The 18322-nt window shown below is 44.7% G+C and overlaps 1 protein-coding gene across 3 annotated transcripts in view; it reads left to right on the forward strand.

The window, feature by feature from the left end:
- The window catches only part of TIAM1 (TIAM Rac1 associated GEF 1), a gene marked incomplete at its 5' end in the record, with an annotated part of 524442 nt that extends 506502 nt beyond the window's left edge, over positions 1-17940 (forward strand). For all 3 annotated transcript variants that reach the window (XM_081234975.1, XM_081234976.1, XM_081234977.1), the window contains 6 exons: positions 3251-3359; positions 7796-7854; positions 8762-8864; positions 11322-11409; positions 13591-13763; positions 17416-17940. In XM_081234975.1, the coding sequence (XP_081091101.1) occupies positions 3251-3359; positions 7796-7854; positions 8762-8864; positions 11322-11409; positions 13591-13763; positions 17416-17885 (1002 nt within the window). In that variant the 3' untranslated portion in view covers positions 17886-17940. The remainder of the gene's footprint in view (positions 1-3250; positions 3360-7795; positions 7855-8761; positions 8865-11321; positions 11410-13590; positions 13764-17415) is intronic.
- Positions 17941-18322: the final 382 nt, after the last annotated feature.

The following is an 18322-nucleotide window of genomic DNA, read 5'->3' on the forward strand; positions in this document are numbered from 1 at the left end:
ACTGGTACTGTGAACAGTTGGTAAACAGGAATAGGAATATTTCTCAGTATCTACTGGGAATGGTAGGTCTACACTGAAATGGTAACATTCCAGGGACACAGAGTACCTGATGCTTTCACCGGCCAACTGTCCCCAGGAGGTCCCTGAAGACAGATATCCGCAGAGGACAAAGAAGCATTTTATGATGAAGCTGGACCTTCAGTCCCTACCCCATGGTAAACTCTAGGGCGTTGGGCTGGACCACACAGAGCAAGCATCCCTTTTGCTTAGGTCAGAGGAAGAAAAGGCCAAGGAGGGCATTTCCCCTTAAAAGAAGGGCTCAGAAAACCTGACTCAGCAAGGCATCCCAGTCCTTGTTGGGGTAGAGGCCTTTTAGCAGAACTCAGTCTCAGAGTTTTGGGGTTTTTTTTGCGGTACGCAGGCCTCTCACTGTTGTGGCCTCTCCCGCTGCGGAGCACAGGCTCCGGACGCGCAGGCTCAGCAGCCATGCCTCACGGGCCCAGCCGCTCTGCGGCATGTGGGATCTTCCCGGACTGGGGCACGAACCCGCGTCCCCCGCATCGGCAGGCAGACTCTCATCCTGCGCCACCAGGGAAGCCCAGTCTCAGAGTTTTGATAAGATGTTCGGAAGGGGACCAATGGAAGGCCAGGGGAGAGGCTGTTGGCCAGAGGGAGCAGCCCTGACCCCCTTATTACATTTACAGTGTGGAAACGTGTCAAGAGAGAGGAACTATGTGCACTGCGACTGTATCAGCCTGTTTTTACCAGGTAACAAAGAACTAAAAATCTTAGTGTTCACTACAGCAAATACTCGTATTTCACTCACAGGGTGTGGGTCAGCTGGGCTTTGGCTTGTCTTGGTGAACTTCAGAGCTTAGGTCTCAGAGTGTTCCATGTCTCTTCATTCTAGGATCCAGGCTGAAGCAGCAGTGATTGTCTAGATCATGTCCTTTCCATGGCTGGAAGGCAGAAGCTTATGAGGGCTGGTGGAAACTTCTGATACCAAGTCCACGGCCCAACTCACATGGCCAAGCCCTAAGACTTCGGGGCTCAGCCTAGTTTAGTGGGAAGTACTAGAAAATCACATGGTGGAAGGTGCAAATACATAAAGGGAGGAAGTAGAGTTTGGACAATGATCTACCCCAGTGATCTTTAATCACGTTTTTAAAATTGAAGTATAGTCGATTTACAGTGTTGTGTTCATTTCTGCTATACAGCAAAGGGAATCAGTTATACATTCTTTTTTAATATTCTTTTCCATTATGGTTTATCACAGGATATTGGATATATAGTTCCCTGTGCTATACAGTAGGACCTTGTTGTTTACCCATCCTATATATCCTAGTTTGCATCTGTTAACCCCACATTCCCACTCCATTCCCCCACTCCCCTTGGCAACTACAAGTCTGTTCTCTATGTCTGTGAATCTGTTTCTGTTTCATAGATAAGTTAATTTGTGTCATATTTTAGATTCCACATATAGGTGGTATCATATGGTATTTGTCTTTCTCTTTCTGACTTATTTCAGTTAGTATGATAATCTCTAGTTCCATCCATGCTACTGCAAATGACATTGTTTCGTTCTTTTTTTATGGCCGAGTAGTATTCCATTGTGTATAGGTACCACATCTTCTTTATCCGTTCATCTGTTGATGGACATTTAGGTTGTTCCTATGTCCTGGCTATTGTATCAATAAATAGCACTGCAATGAACATAGGGTTGCATGTATCTTTTTGAATTATAGTTTTGTCTGGATATATGCCCAGGAGTGGGATTGTTGGATCATATGGCATTTAATCACTTTTAAAAACATTCCCTCTAAGGCTGTGGACCAGAATGGTACCAAGGAATTTGACTTATGTATATACCACGCCGCTGTGGTGTGTGGGGCGTGGGTAGTGGAGACTATATAGTTCCCTTAGTGGATACTCTCCTGGGTGTTTGATTGACTAGTTACTTAATATGTACAAAGTAATACAATTGCTTAATGTTTTTAACCACTGATGGTACTACTAATAATATTGCTCAATAATAATTAGAGTAATTATTAATTATTATAATGATCCCAATCATTATAGTGGCAGCAATACCACTGTATTCTGTACTGCTAGAGCCCCATCTCCATCACTGTAGCCTGACCTGGTGGCTTGAGAAGGGCAGTGTCAAATGGCACCGTGCTCCGTGGGGGGCTGCTCGGCAGCTGTGTATCTAGAAACCCAGTCAGATCAAAAGCAGCAAAAAAAAAAAAAAAACCCAGAGCCATTTGTCCCTGAAGCTCAACATCAAGTTTTCCAATATTCAAATTGCTGCTTTGAGGGAGAAGGACTCGGGCTTGGTTTCTGTGGACGCAGAGCACAAGTGAGAGGCTGGTGGGCGGGTGCTTCAGGGAGGTGAACTAGAGGGAGACCCTCCTAACAAGTTATGGTGTTTCCCAGTGGGATGGACCGTGGACTCTGATTTCTGCAAAGCCTTGTGCTCTGACATGTTTGCACAGGGAGCACATTGAGAGACCAGATGATCCTTTTGCCTGTGATTAGGATGCTGAGTGGGTGGGAGGATGGGATTTTGATAGACTTGGAAGTGGGCCAAGGCACACATGACTATTGTGAGGTGTAGACACCAGTGGAATCTCAGGATCATCGTGTCTCTACAAGGAGAAGAGGAACTTGTCCATGTGAGATGGTTTAGCATTTGACCTTCGAGGACGCAACACTAGACCTCATGGTTTCCAGAGCTCACATTTGCACAAGCTTAAAGAACAATCTCCCAACTCCTCAGTTGACTTCTTTTCCCTCTTCTAAAGTGAAATGAAATCTTCCTTAGAATGAGTTGGAAGAAGAAGAAATAATTGATTCCACTGCTTCTCAGAAGACCCTGGCTCCAAAGGGATTTAAACTCACAGGTGGCAATGTCTGCCGTTTCCTGGGCTGGATCTTTGTTGCTGACAGCCATTTGTTCTCCTTAGATAACTCTCCATTTGAACACAAACCCTCTCCAATTTTGTTCATCAGTTTTGACAGGTTTACTGCGTATGAATTTCAGAGGCCCGATTTGTACCTTTTGGCCCCCTTATTCTTGAAATTCTGATAGGCAGACAGGATAAGGGAAAAAAAGTTAACCAAATGAGAGACATTATTTAGAGACATTATTTTCTTGAAGTTGAATTGACACCAGCCTGTTGCATTTTAAAATGTCATGAATATCTGAGTGTTTTTAACATCGCCCAGTAAGTTTTGCCCTGGATTTCAGGTTGCAGATCTGAGCATGGGGGACCTGCTTTTGCACACCACTGTGATCTGGCCAAACCCGCCGGCCTCGCTGGGAAAGTGGAAAAAGGAGCCCGAATTGGCAGCTTTTGGTACGTGTCACGAGAAGGTTTGGAGGGGAAGAGGGAGGCTGGCTTATTTTTCGCAGTAAGTTAACATTTCTTTTCCAAGACACAATTTATTAAAATATAGTTAATTACAGTTATCTGCATTGTCTTCCTGCTATGGCCACCAACATGTCACAGATACTAAATTAAACCTTCCAGCCAAGTATGACGAATGTGGCCACCCAGCTACCAAGAGGGAGGGAATGGCTGTTCAGGTCTCCCCCCAGGTATAGACATATGGGCAGGAAAAGATTTTTTTTAAGCTGCTGCTCTGAATATCTTTTCAAAATAATGAATTAATAATAAACCAAGGAAAACTCGAGTGAAAAATCAAGACAAAACTGTCTCTGTTTCTGAGCTCCCCAGTCCTTTTATTCTCTTCCCAACTCTGTGTTGCTCTGTGTGATGCCAGGATTCAGGGCATGATTCTCACCTCACCTGTTGTGGCATCACTGGATGCCTTGATCAGTTACGAGGTGCTTCTCAATCGCATCGTGGCTAATAGCAGCGAAAGTAGTGATGTTTGTGAATGATTAATTTTCCAATAAGCCAGTTCAGATGGATGCAGTTGCTGCAATTAGAAATCTCATGTGGTTGTATTGTAAAAGGCCTTTTTTTTTTGCGGTACGCGGGCCTCTCACTGTTGTGGCCCCTCCCGTTGTGGAGCATAGGCTCCGGACGTGCAGGCTTAGTGGCCATGGCTCATGGGCCCAGCCGCTCCGTGGCATGTGGGATCTTCCCGGACCGGGGCACGAACCCGTGTCCCCTGCATCGGCAGGCGGACTCTCAACCACTGCGCCACCAGGGAAGCCCCGTAATAATGCTTTTTGAGTGAGAAAAACTATGGGGTAGTCTACTGGGCACTGTACATGTTCAGGAAATATGGCTTATTGTGTGTAAATGCTTGTACAGCATGCAGTGTTATTTCTGGGTATAAAACGATCAATCATGATCAGTGATCAGTGACCAGTGTTCATGCTTTTGTTTTAGGTTGTGTCTTTTCCTAGCCTCTCACTAGAAGATTCATGGGCAGGAACACAGTATAAAGGAAGTCTAGTATTTCCATTGTCCTTCCTTACCTTATCTTTCTAGGGGCAGAAGAGGGAGGGTGTTGCTGCTTACTGCTTCTTTAACTGAACTCTTTTTTTCTTTTACGATGTGAACAGCGCATTCCCAAATGGAACATCCTAGTGATATTAAAATCAGAGTATTTAATACAAAGATTAATTGGACTTCCTAATTAGATGACTCAGCTTTCATTGAAAACCTTAGTGATATTCCTAAAGATTCCAAAGAGCCACTGTAGCTGTTGATGCCATTTCATTAAAAATAATAAAGGAGGGCTTCCCTGGTGGCGCAGTGGTTGAGAGTCCGCCTGCCGACGCAGGGGACACGGGTTCCTGCCCCGGTCCGGGAAGATCCCACATGCCACGGAGCGGCTGGGCCCGTGCGCCATGGCCGCTGAGCCTGCGCGTCTGGAGCCTGTGCTCCGCAACGGAAGAGACCACAACAGCGAGAGGCCCACGTACCGCAAAAAAAAAAAAAATAATAATAATAATAATAATAATAATTAAGGAGCATATAAATGTGAAGGAAAAACATGTGACTAAATATGATATACAGAGGAGTAGTGGGGTATTTTGATATGCTGGTGGTTTTTGATAGCAGTGGGTATTTTTGGCAGGGGGAGGGATACTATTTGTTTTGCTTTGTTTTGTTTTTCCCATCATTAACAGTTGCATTTCTTATATGGCAGTTTCTTCTTGGAGAGGTCTGGGAGCTTTCTGATGCTTCTGAGTAGGTCATTTATGGGGTGTAGGATTCTGAAGGAAATGATCCAAACCATCTTTCTCCCTCTTTCTGTTGCTGGGCTATTGATGAACCGTTTCAGAGTTGAACATTGGGATTTTTCATGCCTGTCTCCTGAATTTTACATATTTCCTATAGTTAGAAATAAACAGATTTAGAAAAAGAAAATCCTTTGGGACAAAGTAGGAGGTTGGCAAACTTATTCTGTAAAAGGCCACATAGTAAATATTTTAGGCTTCACAGACCAAGAGGCCATAAGTAGCCAGACGCAGCTGTAGACAGTATGTAAACAAATGGGCACTAGTATTGACAGGTTGTGCGGAAACAGGCAGGCCCTAGTTTGCCAACCTGTGATAGAAAGGGTTCAGGAAAATGCCAGTTTTGAGGTTTGGGGGCAGTGTGTATGTTTGGCTCAAGGCAGGCTGTCGTCATCGTAATGAGCTTATTTACGGATCCCCAGTCTTTAAAAGGTGACATGTTTGGCAGTTTCGGTGTGATTTTTAAGTAGCACGCAGAACTAACAGAGCCTTAGAAATGTGGGGGTGGGGGGCGTTTGTTTTTTTTTTGCGGTACGCGGGCCTCTCACTGCTGTGGCCTCTCCCGTTGCGGAGCACAGGCTCCGGACGCACAGGCTCAGCGGCCACGGCTCATGGGCCCAGCCGCTCCGCGGCATGTGGGATCTTCCTGGACTGGGGCGCGAACCCGCGTCCCCTGCATCGGCAGGTGGACTCTCAACCACTGCGCCACCAGGGAAGCCCTAGAAATGTGTTTTAAAACAAGGAAGAGTTGCTGTGAGGGAAGTAACTTAATTACCATTGAACAGGCAGCTTTGGGGTTAAAATGTGGTTGTCTTGTTTCCGTTGCTCTGATCTCAGGAAATAGTGCTGCTTTCTTCCGAAAACAAAGTTGACCGGCTGCCCACCCAGCACCTTGATGTTTTACTCCCAGGACGGCTAGTTTGTACTCAGGGCTGACGATCACCACCTTTAAAAGAAGGAAAGAAATAGTTTGTTTAGGTTTCGGCCTTAAAGGGTGTTCGATGTTCACCTCTGGGGATATCGAGAGAGTGATTTAGGCTGGTCAGGGCAGCCAGGCGTTTGGACATCAAGGCCACGTCTGAAGGGATGGGCAACACTTGGAGTCACCTGAGTGACAGTCGGCTGCGGATCAGGGAGGGATCAGGGTGGAAATGCTCAGAGCCCAGACTGGGGTCCACTCCGGCCCGACTGCTGTGATCCTAGATGGTCCAGGTGAACCGAGGCAGACCAGTAGCCTTCTTAGAGTCACGGCAACGACCTCATTGAGCTCTGGTCCCGGTGAGATGGTGGGTCTTCTGAGACTAAGTTCACTGGCAACCTCACCCTCTCCTGCAGTGGAGCTCCCTCCGTTTTAAAGGGCCCTGCTGTCCTGGACACTGTGATTTCTGAAGGCTTCATGCTAAGGACAAAGGGCCGCCTCGGGTGCTACTGTGCAGCCTCCGTGCAGAGCTGGTGTGGCCTCCTGGGGTCAGTGGGAACCTCGCAGTCTGTCCTCTGGGATTTGTACGAAGTCAGGTGCTGTGACGGCTCAGACCCAGTGGCTGGGGTCTGCTTCTTTGTACCCGAAAGCTTTTTTTCCTGCAGTCTTACACAAAGGGAGCCTGATGGGTCAGTAGGATAAAAAATGATAAAAAATATACCAGACACGTTGGGTTAGTCTGCAGAGGGCCTGGGAGCCTGGGGAGCCTGTCGCTGAGAATTCCCTGTAATTGTGTGTCTGGTATACCAGGTGTGCCCCCTCCAGCTGCCATGTGACTAACGGGGTCCTTGCTATGCCTTGGGGTCAGAGTGTGAAGGGAGGTGGGGACCCTGATCCAGGGAGCCAAGGATGGGCTGGGGTCACCCTTCCTTGTCGTTCTGGACACCAATTCTTCTTTCCTCTCCGCGGGGGAGTCAGAATCACTGAGTGTTGAACGTGCTTGGCATTGTTTAAGGAATTCTATGGAAGATTATGCATAACTCCATTGTATCTTCCCCCACCCCCAAAGAATATAAGAAAAAAACTACATACTCCCTCTCTAAATCGTTTATTGTGATTCATCCTGTTTGGGAAAAGTAAAATTGCATTCTACTTCATAAACTAATTTTTATTTATGGAGGTCAAAAGAGATGAATTACATTTCCTGAATTAGGAGCACTCTGCGTGTGTGTAATATTAGCTTAATGTGCATAAATAGAAATTACCTTAAACATTATTATTATTGATGTTTGTATTGTTCCTTCAGCTGCTGAACTAGTACATTTTTGTTAAATGTGTATAAGCTGAAGTTTTAAGCTTGAATTGATACCATGATGAAAATATATTTTACCCAAAAGTTTCCAGTGGGGCAGGAGGGTTTATTTCCATCTCTTTAGGCTTTCTCTGTTTATCTGGGACCTGGAAAATTTTGTCGTAACAGGTTTTTGCGTCTCTCAGATGTGCTGAGTGAGTGGAGGGTAGAATGTGAGCTGATTCAAGGGGACTGTCTGTCCTCTTTATAACGGTAGTGTTTGTTACCACAAGTTATTGTTGAAGTGAAGGGGAAAACCAAACCCTTTACGTGCCATAACTGCCTTCATTTTATGTTTTTCCAGTCTTCAAAACTGCTGTGGTCCTTGTGTATAAAGATGGTTCCAAACAGAAGAGGAAACTTGTAAGACTTCTTATTTCACCCCATAGTTTCAAAGTATCTCCCTTACTATCTGTTCCTCAGTTGCATCTGCGTAATTGTAATTCTGCACCTTTGTCAGGCATGAGTGTTTTATGATTTTTTTTTTAAGTGTTGCTGAGGACTTAAGGAAATTGCCCATCCTGCCTTCCTGCAGGCAGACTCACGTTTAGAGCATGAAAGTATATAGCTATTGGGCCTACCATGGCTAGAACCTACTACCTTCCTAATACTATTTTTATCCATTCCCTGTTCTTCCTGCCCCTCTGTGCTTGTTTTGGGATCCCTTTTCTGTTTCTTCCTTTGTCTCTCTTTTGCCTGACTTTGGTTAGCAAGCTTATTTGCGCACCCTCAGCAGATTTGTCACATGGCCTCTGGCTTGCTGCTAGGTGAACAAAAGTACACATGGGGGAGTGACCCGGGGTTCCAGCATCACTGCTTTGTTGTTCTTGTTTTTTTTTTTTTTTTTTTTTTTTAAATTAAAACAATTTATTTGTTTGTTTTAATGACATATTTTTTAAATTTTATTATTTTATTGAAGTATAGTTGATTTATAGTGTTGTGCCAGTCTCTGCTGTACAGCAAAGTGACTCAGTTATACACATGTAGACTTTCCTTTTGTTATATTCTATTCCATTATGGTTTATCACAGGATATTGAATAGAGTTCCCTGTGCTCTACAGTATGACCTTGTTGTTTCCCCATTCTCTATATAATAGTTTATATCTGCTAACCCCAAGTTCGCAGTCCTTCCCTCCCCCCTCTCCCTCCCCCTTGGCAACCACAAGTCTGTTCTCTATGTCTGCAGCATCACTGGTTTAGAAAGTGTGTGCGGGTCTGGTCCGGGCTGAGCACAGACTTCTCATGCACCTAGTTCCTTCTCTTCCTGCAGGTAGGATCTCACAGGCTTTCAATTTACGAGGACTGGGACCCCTTCCGATTTCGACACATGATTCCTACCGAAGCGTTGCAGGTTCGAGCTTTGGCCAGTGCAGGTAAACTCTGAAACAGGTTGGGTACATATTTCTGTGTATGTATGAATTGTTTTTCTGAATCCACACTCTTGGTTCTAACCACCCTACCATCTTTTTTCTTCTGTGCTTAAGTCTCCTTTCCCTCAGTCTCTCCATTGCCTCTTATTTACCCAGCTGTTTATTAAATGTATGAGCTAAGTGAATGGAGGTAGTGCCTTTAATACTGTTCCAAGGAATTCTGTTCATTCTGTTATATATATTAATAACATTACAGGGACTCACATCTAAGTAGCAGTGAGTCTTGTACTTCTGGGAAGAATCTTTGTGACCATCAGCAGACAAAGCCCATGTAAATAACTCACTTGCCTTTTAACTGGGAGACCCCAAAAGACCACCCAAAGCACAAAAAAAGCCATTGAATACATTCTTTCTTCCTGAAGCATTACAAATCTTTATCTTTGTATCAGCATGAAATGTCAGTTCTTTTTCTATGACCCAAGTAGCCTTGAAGCAAGTTGTTAGGTAGTGATGAAAGTACTTGCTAAGATGATTAGTTGATGCTTTAGCGCATGAGAAGAGAAGTGAATGTCAGCACGGTATTGACTAAGAATAGCAATATTGCTATGACTCAGAGGCCCCATCCAGGGCTTAATTTGAGGCTGTTTTATGGAGGAGCAATCAGCAGTGGTTCTCCCGGGCACACCTGAGAAGGAGCAGCTTTGGGGTCAAGTGGAAACTCTCGGGATCCCTCTATTCCCGTCCCATTTGGACAGCAGGTACAGCTTTCTGGTTGTAAGAGGGGCCATGGAAGTGGACCTCTGCAGGTGCACAGTGGATCTGTATTTCTCTTTTGTGTTTCTGGCATCTAGCATGAGCGATAAGTTCTTCATGTCCGGTTGGTGTCACTCATTTCCTCCCCATTTTCACTTGTCACCTCCATGAGCCATAAAATTGGCTCTAATCCTTATAGAACCACCTCTTCCCTAGTCCAGTGTCATGAATACTGCAGGAAAAACCTGCAGTATATGGGAAACCTCCAGTTATCCACCCAAGTTAAACTAGATACCACTTCCTTCTCAGTTGTTATGTATTGCAGGAGGAAAACTCAAATGCAGAAACCACGTCTGGCAAATGTATTGGGGATGATTATTTGCCTTAAGAAGGTTTCTGTCTAACGTACTGGCCCAGAGGACCCTCGTGCCTTTTTAGCTTTGATTTGATTTGTAAAATTGATTTACACATGAATTTTCAGGCCCCTATAAATCATAGGTCTACAAACAGCTATAATAATATTTTGAGGTTTGGACACTTAAACACTAGCACTGTCTTACTTTGCAGTCTTAGATTGTGAATTATCTAGTTCATATGTTTCCTTGTGCCTGGTTTATAAATAGGAAAGCGTATGCTTATAACAAACCTCAAAGGCTCCTTAGCCAGGAATTTTGCCTTCATTGAGGACTAAATACATGAAGAATTTAAGTTTGGAAAACAAAGCCATCTTTGTGAAGATGATATTCCGTTCCCGCCCTCGGTTTTTCATTCAAATCAAGTTTAAAATCAAGAGAAAAGTTTATTTTAATGGACTTACAAAGACCAGCCAACACATCTCTTGTTATGAAATAAATTCCAGTGGATATGAGAATCAGAAGATGGAAATTTCTAGATTTCGTCTTCGTTTGGGAAAACCCGTGAAACTCTCTGCACATGGGTCCTGGTTGGTTAAATAATGTGGGCAGGATGAGGGTTTGTAACTAGGGTTTTGAACCATTAGGTAAGGATGAGACTTCACAATGTGCAGTCTTGAGGTCTGCAGTGAATTGTTTCTTTCATAAACACTAATAATGAATAACCCGGCAAAATAATATGGTATTCAGGCACTGAAAGACTTAGAAGTTGTTTCTAAATATAACTGTTTCTCTCTTTCTCAGTGTACCATTCTGGCTTCCTTCAGGTTGGGTGCTGTGGGCAGGCTGAGAAAGAGGAACCCCATTCGTTCCCAGGACACGCTTGTCCAGGGCACTAGTCCCAGTCGCTCAGTGGGGGAAGGCTGTGCTGCAGATGGCAGGGGCTTGCCTCTTCATATCACTGGCCTGATGAAATCAGCACTGGAATCTTGGGCTCTGTCTAGTCCAACTCTTGCCAAAACAACTAATCACTTAATTAAAATAGTTCAGCCAAACGGGCTGTGCAGCTAAAAGGGTCAGTTTTTCCATCAATGTGATTGACTGATTGTCCTTTTAGACCATCCAGAAGGAGATTTTAGCAACTGGTAATTTTCCAAGCATTCTTTTTCTTCATGCCCATTAAGTTCTCAATCATTTTGTCTCTTGAGATCACGGGATAGGAATGAAGTTTCTTTGGTCATATGTGGTTCTGCTCTATTTAATCCTACACCAAAGCATGGGAAATGCTTTTGTAAAAATGCAAATAAATCTCTCTGAAACATACTCCCATTCATCCTTGTTTTAATTTCTCTAGATGCAGAAGCAAATGCTGTGTGTGAAATTGTCCACGTAAAATCGGAGTCTGAAGGGAGGCCAGAGAGGGTCTTCCACCTGTGCTGCAGGTGAGCCTGGAGCCGTGAAGTGTGTGGGAGGTGCCACCCAGAGGGAGAGGTGGCAGTGCTGGGTGTCCCCAACCCCTCTGGGTTCTGCAGACCAGCCTGTGCATCCCTAGAAGCTACATTCTTTCTCTTGTGCACTTGAGAAAGTATTTAACACTTATCAAGTAACAGTAATTGGATAAATTAAACTAATTGTATCAGAATGTAGACAGTAACCTGGTTAATATCTTTCTAAAAGGAAATCGGAATTTTCACGTATATATTTGACATTCCAACAAGGGCTTTCTTCCTATACGTACATTTGGTGGGTTAGAAGGACATGGTTGTCTCATGTTTTGTTTTGGTGTTTGGGTGCATCATTTATACTGTAACATCTCTGAGGTACAGCAGATGGAGAGTCACCCGGGAGGAGGTGAGGGTGTGTGCAGTGTTGCTGGGATTCCTCGTCGTGTAGGGAAACTTCAACCTAGGGAGGCTGGCTCAAGTGACTCAGGTTCACCTACGGATCTGGAGGGGAAGCTGAACTTATGATGTGGGCTTCCACTTACTTCTTCTTTCCCTCCTGTCACCATCCCCTCTCCTCCTCCTCATCTTCCTCCTTTTTGGGCTCTGTCATGAAGAATTTGAGAACTGTACGTTTCTCAAGTGCAGCCAATTCTCTCTCTCTCTCTTATTTTTGGCCTAAAGACACCAGGCTGGATGGTGCCAACAGCCAGCATTCTGATACATTTGACTTTAAATATGATCTGTACTCCATGATGCTTTAATTTTATCATAGATGCTTAGTAATTTATTCAGTACTTACCCAATACCCCACACCGTATGTAGTATACTATGGGTTGCCCACGGACACAATAAAAACTCAACGGAATCAATATTTTATGGTTGTTAGTAATATTTTATAACGTGGCTGCTGATACAGTAAGAAGGCACACTTACCAAGCAGGAACCATGCTGAGCACCTTACATGCATGATTTCACTTAGTCAGACTGAGGTACTGTTATTCCATTTTACAAATGGGGTGCCAAGGCTCACAGAGGGTACTTTGCTAAAACCTTATAGCAAATGAATACTGAGTTCAAACTCAGTGGGTTTGACTTCAAAGCCCATGTCTTGTGTTTCTTCATTGCCTCTTTGTTGGGTGTTGGGTGACAGGGATCAACAAATGCAGATCCCAGGAAGCTGTTGGAACTAGAATTGAAATTTTTTTCAGATAATCTACATGTGGTTTAGCACCATCTTTACAGTCTATTTAGGCTAATCTGCTTGCGACTTTTTTTTTTTTTTTTTTTTTTTTTTTTGCAGTACGTGGGCCTCTCACTGTTGTGGCCTCTCCCGTTGCGGAGCACAGGCTCCGGACACGCAGGCTCAGCGGCCATGGCTCACGGGCCCAGCTGCTCCGTGGCATGTGGGATCTTCCTGGACCGGGGCACGAACGCGTGTCCCCTGCGTCGGCAGGCGGACTCCCAACCACTGTGCCACCAGGGAAGCCCCTGCTTGCGACTTTGTTGATAAATCCACAGGGTCCAATGAGCCCGCCCGTAGAGATGCCATATTCATTGTTAATAAGGAATGCCAGCTAAAACTTGCCTGGGTAAAACTATTAAGAACTTAACAAGAAAAATAACCTAAGAAGCACTTTTTTTATCGTGCAAATTGGAAGTTGGGAAGATTTTCCAGTTCTTAACAATGTAACTTTAATATTTACATGTTGAAGTGTGTCATGGAAGGTGTTGATATTTAACAGGCATTGATATCCAACTCAGAGGAAACTAAGGATGTTGGGACATCAGTTTCCAAGTGCGCTGCAGAGCAGCAAGAATCTTGTGGTTCCTTTGTCTGTAAAACATTTTAGAATGAAAGGCTCTGCCTTAAGTACCAAGAGCAGAATCTGGCAACTTTGTGGTGCAAAATCCATCTCTCCGTCAATCTATTCATTTATGGGCTGCTCGGTCCCAAATTGGCTGCAGGAGATGAATCACAAAACATAAAGGGAAAGGAATACGTGTTCTTTATCTCCAGCGATGAAAACACTGCTGCTGGGCAGTGAAATTGGAGTCGTGGCCTCAGTCTTTAACCTTTGGTCCTCAGGGATATTTGTTTGGCTGCCCCTGATAACATCAGAAGTTCCATCCTGTGTTAAGTGCTGTTTCCGCTAACAGGTGTAAATCTTCTTTTCATAGCTCCCCAGAGAGCAGAAAGGATTTCTTGAAGGCTGTGCATTCCATCCTGCGTGATAAGCATAGAAGACAGCTCCTGAAGACCGAAAGCCTTCCCTCTTCCCAGCAATATGTCCCTTTTGGAGGAAAACGATTGTGTGCGCTGAAAGGGGCCAGGCCAGCCATGAGCAGGGCAGGTACTGTGGGGATTCAGACGTTCAAGATCCCTGTCATCCCCACTCCACTGTAGAACTGACGTCCTCACTGAGCAAGACTTAGACGTGGCCTTGCGGGGGCTAACGCTGGAGTACGTTCTTCCCTGGTGTGAGGTTCCCGGCCCTTGCCTCCCTCCCTTGGTTTAAGCCTCTTGCCCTCCCTCAAGCTTTCCCTTCGCTGTCCTCCTCCTTCTGGCTGGTGAGCTCCCCTCTCATTTGCCAAGCTGGGAAGTGAGCACATTCTCTTTCTGGAGGGGCTGTCTTAGCCCGCTTGCCGAATGAGAGTTGCTGCTTTGCATGACAGCCAGCTTTGTCCAGCAAAAAGCAGTGTGTGATGTCTCAGCAAAGTCACAGCCCACCATTCTGAGAACATGGTGGCTTTCTCCTCGAGAAACACAGCCATGCCTGTTCTCAGTAAGGAGGCCATGTTTGGTAGACCAGATGACCCATCAGATTTTTACCCTCACCTTGGGCCTGCAACTATTTTTAGCTTCCATGTTCATTTGGGGAAGCCTTGAGCTGCTATTAGAAAAGAGGAATCTGGAGTTCAAGTGGTCCCAGGGTAAATATTCTTTTAGGACTTATTCTACCACCTTGAAGCAGTAAAGATCAATACGACTCCCTGTAAATGGCATTAAAGTCTATCTAGGAAGAAAGATATTTTCCTAACACTTAGGTATTAATGACATCAAGACATTAACATTTTTTATCACTCCTTTCTTAAGAGGCAGTCCAGAATTTTGCAGGGAAGATTCCAATAAAAGAGGCTTCCTTTGCATTTGCCGGAAAGGCTTCTGATCTCTTTTCTAAAGGATTTTCCGCCTTTTCTCAATTGTGTTGAAGAGGCAGGTATGGTACTGTGAATGGTTGAAGGTTTTCATAGACATAACCCTGACAGAGTGTATTATACTCTTTAAGTACCTTAATTTAACTAATGTTAAGGGGCTAGTTATCTTATATCTATTCTCCAATCAGTTGATAAGTGTTTACTGAAAACCTGGTATAGTGAACCCCCAGTACTCTTCTGGGCTCACCAGTGTCTTGCATACTTCTCTATCCACAATTTCTCATGGAGTCCTCATGTAAAAAGCTTTCTCATCCCTTTAGAGCTCACAGCAGAGAATTTCACCTTGGCATTGTCTCATTTGTTCCTTTTACTTGTGCCACATATATTTAATTAGGATTAGGAATATGTGTGCCAACCTCAGGAAACCCCACCTGTCATTGGTCAGGTTTCTGTTGTTAATCGATGAACCTAAAGTCAGAGCTGCCTTCACTTTGAAACTAAGCATTTTTAGTCTGTAGGACATTCAGAAGTTTTCCTGCTGAGATCCCTCTGGGAAGAAAACAAAGTTGCTACAACCTACCCCATCATCTTGAATATCAAGAGAGAGAGCCTTGATGTCAGAGCCTGTTGGCTTTGGCTAGTAGGAAGATTTTTTGCCTGATGGCTCAGTTTTGGCTAAGAAAGTCTTGATTTATCACTCTGCTTTTGAAGCGCCTCACTATCGTCAGGATCTTCAAATTCGATGATTTAAAAATGGTGTGGGAGTGGGTCAGCCCAGCGCTAGCTAGTCAGTCTTAATAGTGAACAGTGGAAATACTCAAATCAAAGATTGTCTCCTGGAATCCCGTAAGGCTGGCTGGGTTATTCTTACGCTTCATTATGCATTGTCCTGAATACCCAGCTAGTTTATTTCTCTTTTTGCTCAGTAAAGGCAAATAGCCAGTCTCCCTTAGTCTAAAAGCACTTTATGTCTGCCAGTAACCTAACTACACATTTTTTTGTTTTTCCAACATTTTCTTACGAAAATTTTCAGGCATATAGAACAAATGAAAGAACTGTATACATTCATACCTACTGTCTGTAATATTTTTTATGTTTTCATTGTCACATATTTATTCATCTGTCATCCATCTGCTCATCTTACTTTTGACACATTTCTAGAATAGACATTAGCATACTTTACTCCTAAATACTTAAACCTGCACATCCTTGACAAATATTTCCAATATCCCAATTTGGAATTGAGTTAATTCTAAGAGAGGGATTGGAGAGAGCCAGGCTCCACTCTGGTGGTACTGAGACAAAATTGAACAGTAATTTCTGCTTCTTTCCAGTAGAGTAATAGTAGTAGTAGTAGTAGTTTGGGTTTTTTTTTAATTCTTTCTTTTTTCCATTTTTCCTGGAAATGATTTTCATTCCCCTCCTTGAGTGAGAGTGGTGTCTATTTCCTCCATGCTTTAAGATGATAGAACACTCAGGAATGATGACGGAAGCACAGGGATCTGAGACAGAGGATGGTCAGAGCGGGTGCCAGTTTAGACCACTGTCCAGCTCACTGACCTTGTACCTGCTGTATTTGAAGTCAAGGCTGCATTTGGCGGTAATTGTGAATAGTCACCTTCTAGCAGCACTGAAGCAGTTTAATGGTTTTTCAGGCTTAGAATTCAGGAAAGTAGCTCCTAAGTGGTGTCTGGGCTCCTGCCTCCCACTGGAAAGCCCATGGTACATTTCAATGTCAAGGGAGAAGTGGCAGCATTCCCATGTGTCTAGTGTGTGTGTGTGTGTGTGTGCGCGCGCGTGTGTGTGTGTGTGCGCGTGTGTGTGTGCGCGCGTGTGTGTGTGTGCACGCGTGTGTGTGTGTGTGTGTGATTGTTTGCTTGATTGGGTGGTGTCTTTTGTTTGTTTTAAAAAATACTGGCTTCCTAGAGGGCAATAGGGTGAAAGAATGAATTCAAAGATTTGTTCTTCTTAACTCTTAGTCACTTTATCTAGCACTTTGTTAATCAGCTGCTTGGGTGTTGTATTATGTATTTCTCCTTCCACTCCGGCACTGGTAGTTTAATTGCTTTGTAGAAGAGAAATTGGGGATACGCAAAACAGAGACAGGAGAGACTAAGGCTCACATTTGCTTTAGCCTCAACTTCACATGGGGCTATGTCAGAAAGAGGACTTAATATCTCTGAGACCCACTCTTTCCGTAGCTTCTCCAAAAACAACGCTGTGCCCTTAAGGTACCTGCAGATCCTCGAGAAATGTTACAATCAGTTTTCCAGAAAGCAATATAACTTGGACCCGTGTTTTCCCTCCTTGATGTATCATGGTGATTTCTACAAAGACAATGAAACTCTGGAGGCCTCCCCCATCCTTACTAAAGATTTATTCCAGCTAAATGACTCTAGGACAGCCCCGGGAGATTCCCAGAGCACTGTGACATGGGCCATGGTCGGAACTGAGGGCGTTAATTAGTCCCAACATCAGTGGTGCACTCGACAGCAGCAAGAATCTGCACTCCCTGTCTCCCAGGTGCACAGGGTAGAGAAATTATTTCAGAGGGAGTTGAATCCCCTTTCCCCCATAACCTACAACCCACCCATATGCCGCCCCCAGCTGCCCCCCCCCTTGCCCTTCCATCGTTGGCTGTAACATCCTCCAAGTCCAGACACCTGTGCAAGGTAAAGACCCCAAGACAGACTGGTGAAATCCGGACCTTAAGCCCCAAACGACATCCAGGTCCTGAATGCATATCGTGTAGTCTTTCCTTTCCTTTTCTTGTATTTGCTTTCTGGATTTGCATCGCACGTAAAGCATGTGGGCGTTTTATTTTTATATTTTTGTGTGTGTGCGCAGTGTCCGCCCCAAGCAAGTCTCTTGGGAGGAGGAGGCGGCGACTGGCCCGAAACAGGTTTACCATTGATTCTGATGCCATCTCTGCCAGCAGCCCGGAGAAAGAGTCCCAGCAGCCCCCTGGGGGCGGGGACACTGACCGCTGGGTAGAGGAACAGTTTGACCTTACTCAGTACGAAGAGCAGGATGACGTCAAGGAGACAGACATCCTCAGTGACGATGATGAGTTCTGTGAGTCCCTGAAGGGCGCCGCGGCGGATCGAGACCTGCAGGAGCGGCTTCAGGCCGCCTCCATCAGTCAGCGGGAGAGAGGCCAGAAGGCCCTGGATAGTCACGCATCCCGCATGACGCAGCTCAAGAAGCAAGCCGCCCTGTCGGGCGTCAACGGAGGCCCGGAGAGCACGAGCGACGAGGTCATTTGGGTTAGGCGTGAAGACTTTGCCCCCTCCAGGAAGCTGAACACTGAGATCTGACTGCCCCGTGCCCCGGTAGAGACAGTCCTTGTAGATACGTCTCCTGCCCCACCCCTACTCCACGCCCCTCCCGGACTCGCGAGGGGGAGAATGTTCCCTTTAAGTCGCACTCTTGCACACACGGTTTTGGCAGCTGACTTTGTTCTGAAGCCATGTAGCCACCCAACTTTATCGTTTCTAACAACATCGGAAAGAATTGTTCAAGAATCCCAAATCAGCTTGAGTCCTCTCTCTATATATTACCAAGGGTAATATATTACCCTTGGTATATAGAGTCTTATATTACCAAGGGCTTTTATTTATTCTCAATTAATCAGGGCCTAAAGAATTTTAAAAAAAACAAAAAATTCTATAGCACTGGAAAGCAAATTACCCCAGGAGTTAAGTATGTACTACAGATTAGTTTAAAGGGTAGCACATGAAAAAATAATAAAAGA

This window comes from Mesoplodon bidens (genome assembly GCF_964165515.1).
Source record: "Mesoplodon bidens genome assembly, chromosome: 5".
Classification (NCBI taxonomy): domain Eukaryota; kingdom Metazoa; phylum Chordata; class Mammalia; order Artiodactyla; family Ziphiidae; genus Mesoplodon; species Mesoplodon bidens.